This window comes from Crocuta crocuta, unplaced genomic scaffold, assembly GCF_008692635.1.
Source record: "Crocuta crocuta isolate KB4526 unplaced genomic scaffold, BGI_CrCroc_1.0 scaffold68, whole genome shotgun sequence".
Taxonomy (NCBI): domain Eukaryota; kingdom Metazoa; phylum Chordata; class Mammalia; order Carnivora; family Hyaenidae; genus Crocuta; species Crocuta crocuta.
The window spans coordinates 3523729-3534893 of record NW_027532426.1 but is presented as its reverse complement, the minus strand read 5'-3'; the positions used below and the strand labels follow the sequence as shown (position 1 = coordinate 3534893).

Genomic DNA, 11165 nt, shown 5'->3' with positions numbered 1-11165 from the left:
GTGTTCAGGGAGAGAACAGAATATGCCAAGACCCTGAAGTGAGAGAGGAGGGTGCCCTCTCTGAGAAAGGGTCGAGAGGGGCCGTGTCAGTCTCTGGGGAATTTGGGAATTTATCCTGAGAGCAGAGGGGACACTGAGGGTTTGCTGCCTGTGGAACAGATGTTGGATAAGAGGGAGAGGCAGGAGAGAAGAGGCCCTGGGTGGGTCCCAAGTTTCTGCCCTACTTGGAGGATTTTGCCCCCCCTCTATATTGGGAATGAGAGGGGGCGGGAGAAGGTTTAAGGTTTGCTGACTGTCCATGAGGGTGCAGGCTAGGCTGGGCTGGATCTCGGGACTTGAGAGAAAGGCCAGATGCAAGATCATGAGACTGGGAGCCAAGAGTGGAGAGACAGTACGTAGCCTCGGGAGTGAGGGACAAGAGCCCAGGCCAGGGCTGGGTCTCCTCTCCCTGGTCAGCCTTCGGTCCGAGTGGGCGGACACAGCATCAGTGAGTTCCAGTCTGAGTGGGAAGCGTGGCATCTGCCTTCAAGGAGCCCTGAACTGATGGAGGAGACAAGTCTTTACCCTCAAGAGACTCCCAGTCTGGTGGGGGAGACAGTCCGATGCTCTCAGGAGCCCAGTCTAGGGAGGGTGGCTCGACCTCAGGCCTGGGTGTGGAGGAGGAGGCAGGCACGGAGCCTCCATGCCCGCAGTCTGGGGATGGGGGACTCTGGGCCATGGGCATATTGCCCGCAGGGCCTTGGAGGACCTGAGCCTGGGGGATGTGGTCTGGGCCAGGAGGCGAGGCTGGGGGAGGCGGGGCAGGCAGGGTTAGCTTTCTGCCACCTTTATCCACCCCTCCCCTCTGCCTGCAGATGAGCCCACCAGCCCCAGCATTGACCTCCAAGCCAAGCATGTCCCTGCCTCCGCCGTGGTCTCCAGCGCCATGAACTCAGCCCCCGTCCTGGGCACCAGCCCATCCTCCCCAACTTTCACCTTTGCCCTTGGCCGCCATTACTCCCAGGACTGCAGTGAGTGCTCCCTGAAGCCCTTGCCCCGCCCTCTCCCTTGCTGCCTGGTCCCCATGGGTCTCTGCTGGGCATGCTCCCTGAGGTCTGGCCTCTTCCTGCCGGCTTCTGCTACTCCAGGGGCCCCGTGGGTAGAGTCACCTCCTGGCCCTGCCCCGACGGGAGGGCCCCAGGGAAGCCCGCACCCTTGCCCTCGTGCTGACCCTGTGCGTGGCTTCGCAGGCAGCATCAAGGCCGGCCGCCGCTCCTCCTACCTGCTGGCCATCACCACGGAGCGCTCCAAGTCCTGCGACGACGGGCTCAATACCTTCCGGGAAGAGGGCAGGGCTCTGAGGTGAGGACAGCTTGCGGCTGTCACAGCCACCCCGACTGGGCTGGGACGGGGCTCTCGGGTCCCATATCCTCCATGCGCCCGCTCCCTTTCCCCCGGGGAATGAGCTCCCGCCCTTGGAAGGCTTCTCAGCTTGGGATTTGAGAAGTCCTAGGCGCGCTTTCCACGTCCCTCACACTCCGTTCTCGCTCGCCAGGCGCCTGCCAAACCGAGTACCCAGCCTGCGGATGCTGCGAAGCTTCTTTACTGATGGGGTGAGTGGCGAGCGTGTGCGGGCGGGAGCGTTGGGGCAGCCGGGGAGGGATGATGCCTTAGCTGTGGAGCCCCGGCTCGGGTGGGCTTCCCGGCCTCTGGCTTCCAGGAAGTGGTCTACTCTGGCTTCTGTGTCCCCCTCCCCGCCCTGCACACGATCCCCTTGTGTCAGCCACGTGGGCTCTGTCCTAACTTAAGGACACCTGCACCCTCCCACCCAAGGCCTCCATCTATAATGCCCTTTCCACACACTCCCCTCCATAGCCCCTGGACTCACCTTTTTGCTTTCTTCTGTTTTCTCCACCTTTTCCACCCCTGACACCTCATGCCTATTTTCTCCTTAGCACTTCTCACGTGATACCGTTTACCTATCCGTCTCCTCTCTTGCCTGCCTCCCAGGTAGAACGTAAGCCCTGTGAGGGTAGGGATTTCATTTGGCTTGCCTGCTTCCTGTGGGTGGCCCAAACTGCCTGCACAGGGTGGCATCGGGCAGTATTTGTGTGGTGTCTTCGAGGGACACTGGACATCGGAAAGGAGGGTGACACAGGGCTGAGTGTGGCTGACAGGCTGGAGTTTCTGGGCTTGGACCCCGGGGAGACACAGGGTCAGTTCCGAGATGGCCTTAACTCTGTGATCGTCGGTAGATCAAAAAGCCGTCTGACTTCAGACCCTCGGTATCTTTGATTCATTTAACACCTTGAGGATATTGTCACCTGACTTATTCCTTATCACTTCCTCTGCTTACTTAACTCTCCCTTGACCTGTCACTTGTGTTGCCGGAGTCGTGTTGACACTATCACTTCCTTTGTTTAACTCTTTGTGGACATGACTACATGCTCCACCAACTCAGCCTTTGTTGATGTTTCCACTTCCTCTGTTTATTTAACTCTGTGTTGTCACAATCACTTCCTTTGTTTCCTTAGTTTCTTCAAGTCTATAAAATTGAAGGAGGCGCCGGATTGGCTTTTCTGGCGTGGTGAGCCATGTGGTCTGCAGGTCACAGCCTTTCTTCCTTTCTGGCTTCCTTGACACATATGTTCCATGACCTCAGCACGGCGGCTCAGAGAGGCTAAGCAGGGCCCATGAGGCCACACAGCACAGGTGTCCACCAGGCCTGTGTGGCTGTGCGAGGCCGATGGGCCTCCTGGCATGCTGGCACTGTGGGAGCCACCCTAAGTGGCCCTCTGTCGTGTCCCTGCAGTCCTTGGATAGCTGGGGTACTTCCGATGATGCCGACGCTCCTTCTAAGCGACACTCGACCTCTGACCTCTCGGACGCAACCTTCAGCGATATCAGGAGAGAAGGCTGGTTGTATTATAAGCAGGTCCTCACCAAGAAGGGGAAGGTAAGACGGTTGGCAGCATGAGGTGGAGGTGGACGGCAGCTGTCTCCGGCAGAACTCTCCAGCTTCTACACCCGCCCCCCAGCCTCTGGAGCCAGAGAGGACCAGCCGAGGCTGGAGCATGAGGGGTAGAGGTTCAATGTTAGGAAGAACTTCCTGGGGGGACATAAAGAACTCATGGGAAAAAAAAGGGTTAACAAGAGAGGGGGTCTCTGCTGTGGGATGGATCTGGGCAAACTGGGCATGAAATTCCAACAGAGCCACCCCACAGTGATCCTTTGCCGGCTGATCACCCCAAAAAGCAGCGCTGGGACTCACAGAAGATGTAATTCTTTAAGGGGGAGCTGAGACCCCCAAAGCAGGCAGAAGTTAGCCTTTTCGGGGTCTTTCGGGCCCAGCAAGGCTTTTAGTCTTTATCCTAAGAGCAACTGAAAGCCCCTAGGGCCTCTTTCTTTTGGCTTCCTGGGGAATGACTTAGAGGGGGGGCCCAGCTGGAGCCGGCTGGAGGCAGGAGGCCCAATTAAGGGTGACCACAGTGACGGCTGGGCCTGCGGGTGGCAGGAGGGGGACAACCAGGATCCCAGAGTGAGGAGGCCAAGGCCCTGGCTCCACGGAGGAGACGCAGCCCGGGTGAAGCTGAGCGGAGCAGTTAGCATCAACCTGGGCTTGGCCCTTGGCTGCGTCATGAATTGCCAGGGGAGCTTGGGTGACTCACCTGCCTATGACTCAGTTTCCTCGTCTGTGACTAGAGCTCATAACAACCCTTAGCACATACACCTGTTGCTGAGGATTAGACGAGATGATCTCAGCAGAAGTGCACCCAGTGCCTGGCACAGCGAGCTGCTAGTCTTCTGCCATTATTTGAATTTTCCACCGGGCCTTCTACGGGTCTTGGACCTGGAGAGAACAGAAGCTTTGAAGTCATACAGACTTCCTGCCCAGCCACTTCTCCAGCATATGGCTTTGGGCAAGCTCCTTAAGCTCTGTGCCTCACTCTTCTGATCTGTAACATGGGGACAGTGTCATTCCATACCGTGGGCTGGTGGGAAGTGAAGTGAGATGGATAGGCCAGGCGGGGGCGGGCATCCATCCTTGCCCTCGTCCAGTCCATTATAATGACCAAGTACCTGTCGTGCTCCTGATTCTCAGTCGAGGTATGGGGTATCTAGTGGTGCCCTGCTGGGGCTCAGGACAAACAGAAGAAGCACACAGTGCATATTAGTTGCCAGCTCGTGACTGTTTCGATGGGGGAGCTGAGCAGGATGGACACAGTAGGTGACCCCAACCTCGGGGTGAGGGAAGGTGTGGAGGAGGCTGTGACGCAAAGGGTGTGTGAGAATCCACGAGGGATGGGGAGGGATGCCCTCCTTGATGGGCCGGGAGAAAGGAACGGAGGGCGCGCTGGGTGGCTGAGAGTCAGGGCGACAGGTGGAAGGCGAGGTGGGGAGTCGGGTGCCTGCTCCCTGGACCCCATCACCCAGGACAAGCCTTTGCAGGGGTTTAGATGGGGGTGGGAGGTGTGTAAGCCCGGGAGGCGAGGGTCACATCTGTGATAGGAGATGACACTGCCATTGCTGCTGTCCAGGTGAGCGAGAGCAGGGGCCCTGACCAAGCTCGTGGCATGGGGCCGAGGGGAAGGGACAATTTAGAGACACTGAGGGATGGATGCGCTGGGCTTGCTGTTGGCTGGGAGGTGCGGGAGGGTGGAGGAGGCAGACGATGGCTGTGGGGGTGATGGGGCCTTCCCCTGAGCCACAGGGCACTGGAGGGGCAGGTTTGGCGAGTCGAAGCCAAGGGTTTCTCTGGGAACTTGTGGAGCCCAAGGGCCCTGGGACATGCCTTGGTGGGGGTGTCCTGAGGACAGAGGCTCCGGGGGCTGTGGCCCTCGGGAGGCGGTATATCAGGGTGTGCACCTGTAGCCACAGGGGCGGGAGCACAGAGGGAGGAGGCAAGAGACCGGCTGCACTTTGAGAGGAAGTGGGGAAAGCAGGCCAACGAGGAAAGCCAGCAAGATGGCAGGAAGGGGTGCCTAGGAGGGGCAGGAGGGGCCGGCTGTGTGAGCTGAGGAAGGGGAGATGAGCCCTTCCAGCCCCAAGTGTGAGCTCCTCTGAGGGCCAGGGGAGAACTGCTGACTCCTGCCTGTGAGGTGGCCCGTCTCCCAGCTCTGGGTGGCCCCTGGCGGCCTCACCAGTGTCTCCCAGGCAGGGACGGGAGCTGGGCCCTTCCTGCTCACTGACCAGTTCTGGAGGACAGGGGCTTCCCCTCCCGGCTTGGCCAGGACCCGATTTCACTTGTCCCCTTAGTGCTGTGGCCTGGGAGTTAGGAGAAGGGTTATCAGGTCAGCTTCAGGCCCTCAGTCTGTCCAGGGAACTGGTGGTCAGCCAGAAGTTGTCCACTCTGGCAGGTCTAGCCTCTCCCGGGTAACCCCCACCCAGCCGCCGGCCTCTTTCAGAGACCATTCACTGTCAGGCAGAGGGAGGGAGGTGTGGCAGGTCCCCACCGTCACAAACCTACCATCTGAGCAGGATGTTACCTTGGCAACTGGCTAGTTCACCTTTCATTTACCAATAGGGAACACTGATGCCAAGGGAGGGGGCTTGGTTTATCCAAGGTCACCTAGTTTGGTTTGGTCTCAAAGGGCCACCTTGTCACCACCTCACCATGACATAAAAAATTCCCTGCGGCGCCTGGGTGGCCCAGTCGGTTAAGCATCTGACTCTTGATTTTGGCTCAGGTCATGATCTCATGGTCATGAGATCCAGCCCTGGGCTGGTCTTTGTGCTGAGCATGGAACCTGCTTGGGATTCGCTCTCCCTTTCTCTCTGCCCCTCCCCTACTTTCTCTCTCTCTCTCAAAATAAAAATATAAACATTAAAAAAAATTCTGGAGGGCCATGTCGTTTCCTGCTCGGACGATCCTGTCTGGGTCCAGCAGGTCTCTGGTGGTGAGCAGGGTTCACGGTCAGATGTGGCTGTGTTACCTGCCAGCCACGGGGTTTCCTCATCTGGTTTGTTCTGAGGGCAGAGGCCCATGTAGGATGATAGTAGGTAATAGTAGGCCCCCAGTGCAAGGAAGGGAGCCCTGGCTCTGATGGGGAAGAGCCTCTGCCCTCAGGGTGCTCCGAGGATAATTAATTCATTACTTCATTATTCAATAAGTATTGATAAGCACTTACCCTCTGCCTGGAGGCTCTAGGCTCTCAGATAAGAATGTGAGAGGACAGGGGCGCCTGGGTGGCTTAGTTGGTTAAGCGTCTGACTTTCACTTAGGTCACGATCTCGCGGTTCGTGGGTTCGAGCCCCGCGTCGGGCTCTGTGCTGACTGCCAGCTCAGAGCCTGGGGCCTATTTCAGAGTCTGTGTCTCCCTCTCTCTCTGACCCTCCCCTGCTCACGCTGTCTCTCTCTCTCTCCTAGAAGTAAATAAAAAATAAAAATAAAAAAAATAAAAAGAATGTGTGAGGACAGACCAGCTTCCGGCCCCTAGGAGCTTGCCATTTACTGGAGAAATCCACAACCTCAGCATAAGCAGAGGTTATAGTGAGCACTCAGGGAAAATGAACAGGGTGATGTGAATTGCCTTTAATTCTGGAGGTAGCAGGGAGCTGCCTTTATTAAAAAATGGTCAGTGGGGGCACCTGGGTGGCTCAGTCGATTGAGCGTCTGACTCCTGATTTCAGCTCGGGCCATGATCTCACGGTTCGTGAGTTCGAGCCCCATGTCAGGCTCTGTGCTGGTGGCGTGGAGCTTGCTTGGGAATCTCTCTCTGCCCTTCCCCTACTCATGTGCGTGCGCGTGCACTCTCTATCAATAAAAATAAATAAATATTTAAAAAAGAAAGAAAAAATAGTCTGGGAAGTCCTCGCTGAAGAAGTGATGTTTGTGACGTCTGAGCTCAGATCTAAAGGGCGAGAAGGAAGCCACAGGGAGAAGCAAGAGAAAGTGAGAAGGAATAGTAAGAAAGAACAAAGGCCCCAAGAAAGGAAAGGGTTGGCTTGTTCACTAGAGAAGGGCCCCTGTGTCTTGACACAGCGAGAAAGAAGTTGGTGGAGAAGTTGAGTTCGAGGGGGAGAGATACATCACAGAAGTTCTTAGGTTTGATTCCAGTGGCGGTGGGAACCTACCAGTGGGTGCTAAGCAGGGGAGAGACATGATCTCATTTACATTTTAAAATGGTGGCTGAGGGGCACCTGGGTGGCTCAGTCGGTTAAGTGTCCGACTTTGGCTCAGGTCATGATCTCACGGTTTGTGGGTTCGAGCCCCGTGTCGGGCTCTGTGTTGACAGCTAGCTCAGAGTCTGAAGCTGCTTTGGAGTCTGTGTCTCCCTCTCTCTCTGACTCTCCTGCTCACGCTGTTTCTCTCTCTCTCTTAGAAATAAATAAAAACATTTTAAAAAAATTTTAAAAATAAAATGGTGGTTGCAGGGGCGACTGTCTGGCTCAGTTGGTAGTGTGTGACACTCGATCTCAGGGTCGTGAGTTCGAGCCCCACGTTGGCAGAGATTACTTTTTAAAAAATGGTGGCAGCTGCGGGGTGGACAGTGGACTGCAGAAGAGAAGGTGGGGACTGGGAAGGTTTGTGTAGTTGTCTAGGTCAGAGGGGTTGGTGGTGTGGACAAGGTGGTAGATACTGGGAAGAGGTGGAGATGTATTTTGGAAGAACAGGTGTGACTTCCTGAAGGGTTGGATATTAAGGGTGGGGAAGATGGGGGGTCGAGGGCAAGTCCTAGGTTTCTGGACAACTGGGTGGATTTATTGAGCTGGAGAAGTAGGGGAGGGCTGTGGAGAACAAGTCGGGTGACAGAAATCAAGTATCCCATGGAGTGCCTAAGACACATGCAAACGGGGACACTGAGTAGGCGGTGGGAGGTGTGGGACTGGGGCTGGGGGGTGGGGAGAGATGCCAGACCAGGGATACATTTGGGAATCACCATCGGTAGACAGATGGGATTTAAAGCCACAGGTGTGGGTGACATCATGGAAGACACATGCAGGGAAAAGGGAGCCCAGGACAAAGTTCTGGAGCTCCCCCTCCTTGGGGGCGGGGGCTTAGCCTCAGCTCTAGTGATCCAGATGATTCTTTGTTGTGGGGGGCTGTCTTTGACCTTGGGGGAAGTCTAGCAGCACCCTTGGCCTCTACCCACTAGATGCCATAGCACTTCTCCAGGTGTGACAACTGAAAACATCTGCAGGTACATGTCCCCTGTTGAGAACCGCAGGTGAGAGCATGTTGCAGGGCAGGGATGGGGGGAAAGGAAACCAGTGGAGGAGACTGAGAAGGAGCCAGTGGAATTAGGAGGGAAACCAGGGACCATGGGGTCCCAGATGCCACCAGAGGGCTTGGAGAAGGAGGGAGCGCTAGCGCCGCCCGGGTAACTCACATCAGAGGTCAAGGAAAAGGCAGGGAAGGACCGAGAAGCTGCTTTGGCAGCAGCGCACGGGTCCAGGGTGACCTTGTGGGCAGCTTCTGAGACCAGGACACCTGGCAGGGTCTTGAACGAGAGGCAAACAGGCGGCGAGAGCAGTCGCGGTGGGGAATTCTTGATCAATTTGCCGTTCAGGGGGCCGTATGTGGCCTAGGAATGGCTTTACAAGGATTTTATGTAAGGTGGGGCGTGCTGGGCGGGGCGTCGCTGCTGCTGTGGGCATTGCTCATGCCACATGCTGTTGATGCTAGGATTGATTGCTTGATTGATTTTAGAGAGAGAGAGCTCGAGCAGGGGAAGGCAGAGAAAGAGAGAGACAGAGGATCCAACAAGGGCGAACTCCCCAACTGTGAGATCTTGACCTGAGCCAAAATCCGACGCTTAACCGTCCAGCCACCCAAGCGCCCCGATGCTAGTGTTTAAAGATGCTAGTACTTAAAGGCAGGTTGAGGGGACTGAGAACGGTGGGTAGGGGTGTCCAGGCAGGTGAGGGGCTGGGCCGGAGGGTGGGCCACGGGGCTCCTGGGGTCCCCACCGCTGTGGCTGCCTGCAGCTCCCAGGGCCCCCTCGGGCGTTGTTGGGGGCGGGGAGGGCAGGCCCCGCCTCTCACACCCGTCCCCTCCCGTGTCTCTCCCCTCCACCGTGTCTCCCTGCAGAAAGCGGGCGGCGGCCTGCGCCAGTGGAAGCGGGTGTACGCCGCGCTGNGGCTCCTGCCTGGTGGACATCTCCTACAGCGAGACCAAGAGGAGGCACGTGTTCCGGCTGACCACCGCTGACTTCTGTGAATATCTCTTTCAGGCTGAGGACCGGGATGACATGCTGGGCTGGATCAGAGCGATCCGAGAGAACAGCAGGGCCGAGGGCGAGGTGAGGGCCTGGCCGCCCACCCGGGCCCGGGAGGAGGGGAGGGGTGGCAGAGAGGCCCCAGGGCCACCCCTCACCAGCCATGGACCTCCCTTCACTGCTCTGAGCCTCAGTTTCCTCGTCCCTAAAATGGGCTAACAGGAGTACACCTTGCAGCCCTGCCTACCCGGGCCTTGGTGTGAAGAGAAAATGCAGACACCTGGCATCCTCAGGATTCCCTGGCTGGCAGTAACACTAATAACTGTAGGAATGGCACTAATTATTATTATTATTATTATTATTATCATTATTGCCTCAAGCCGGCTGTGGCACAGAGAGGTCAGGTCCGGGCCAACCTTAGGTTGGGCTTCAGAAAGCCTGGGTTTCTTAGGGAATGTTTCACAAGAATGGGGTGCCCCTGTTCCAGAACTGTGGCCGGCCCTTCTGACAGGGCTGGCCTGTCAGCAGGGCACCAACACATTGACCTTGGGAGGAGGCCAAGGGGATTGGCCTTTGGCAGCCTGCTGCCCTGGTTGAGCCAAAGGCTTTGGCAGGGATTTCAAGGGTAATTTCTCAATGGCGCCCCCTCGTGGGCGGTTGCAGCTGCACACACAGAGCCTGGGCTGGGGTTTTCCCCTTCCTGTGCCCCCCTCCCCCAGGTGCCTGCACGGGCCGCCTTTGCTCACTTGCACACAGTTATGTGGGGGTCCTGAGCTCAGGGGCTGGTCTCTGCCATGAGGATGGTGGGCCTGGGCTCTGGGCCAAGTGTGCACGTGCTCTGGCCATTGGGGAGAGGGGCGCCAGTACATAGGCTCTGGGCCACAGAGAAGAGACGCATCCTTTGGCTGAACCAGGCTCTGCTCTCCTCAGGACATTGCCTTTCCTTACTGTAGGGAGGAAAGTACCTGGAATGTGTGGCCCCTGTTCTGGGGGACCTGGCTGGGCTGTCCCCAGCAGGGCATAGTCAGGGGGGTCCCAAGTGACCTTCATTATTGCAATAGCTGCCAGTCCCAGGGGCATCCACTCTGTGCCTGGCGGGAATGTAATGAGTGCTACATGCATAATTCTGCAGCCCAGCCCTGAGGGTGTCACATTGTCTCCTTTGTTCCTGTGGAGGAGACTGAGGCTCAGAGAGGCCAGTGGATTACCCTAGGTCACGCAGCTGGTGAGGGGGTGCTCGGGAGTCCAGCCCTGGTCTTTCTCATGCCAGGGTGTGAGCCCTCCAGCTGACAGATGGAGGAGGGGGGAGGCGAAGCTGAGGCAGGGGCCAGGGATAAGACCTGAGTTGGCTGGCTGTGGGCACTGAGGGGGTCTGCTTTCTCTTTCCCTTCCTCCAGGACCCCGGCTGTGCCAACCAAGCTCTGATCAGCAAGAAGCTTAATGATTATCGCAAAGTAAGGTGAGGTCCAGCTCTCATTGATAGTCCTGATCATGAGGCGGGGGCACTCCAGACAGAGGCCATCCTCCTGGCCCACCTCCGGGCCTGAGGGCGGCCTCCGAGTCACCCTCTCCTGGGGGGCAGGCAGGGCCTTCAGTCCCCAGAAGGGCAAGGAAGGATTGCGTCAGGGATGGAGGGGAGGCCCAGAGCGGTAGGCGGCCGGGGCAGGTGGCATGTTTGGTTGCCCCAGATGAAGACTTCTCCTCTCCTCCCTTTTCTGCACAGCCATAGCTCTGGGCCCAAAGCTGACTCTTCCCCAAAAGTCTCTCGTGGCCTGGGGGGCCTCAAGTCTGAGTTCCTCAAACAGAGTACTGCACGTGGCCTCAGGACTCAGGACCAGTCGGCGGGGAACAAGGGTAGGAAGGTGGCTGCTAAGGGGGCAATATGTGTGTGTGCACATGGGTGAGGGTGGGGGTCAGTCCTGTGGGCCTACATGGGAGCCAAGGGCGTGTGTGTGGATGTGGGTGTGTGCACGTGTGTTGGGCTGGGCGTGTGCCAGGGTTATCCTGGTGTGTCTGCCTCTTGTGTGC

The 11165-nt window shown here is 57.5% G+C and overlaps 1 protein-coding gene across 1 annotated transcript in view; it reads left to right on the top strand.

Annotated features, from left to right (window-relative positions):
• The window catches only part of ARHGAP23 (Rho GTPase activating protein 23), a 49741-nt gene that overhangs the window by 15107 nt on the left and 23469 nt on the right, over positions 1-11165 (top strand). Inside the window, 8 exon segments of the mRNA XM_077779148.1 lie at positions 855-1010; positions 1230-1341; positions 1535-1592; positions 2792-2935; positions 9011-9057; positions 9059-9221; positions 10535-10596; positions 10861-10991. Coding sequence (XP_077635274.1) covers positions 855-1010; positions 1230-1341; positions 1535-1592; positions 2792-2935; positions 9011-9057; positions 9059-9221; positions 10535-10596; positions 10861-10991 — 873 coding nt within the window.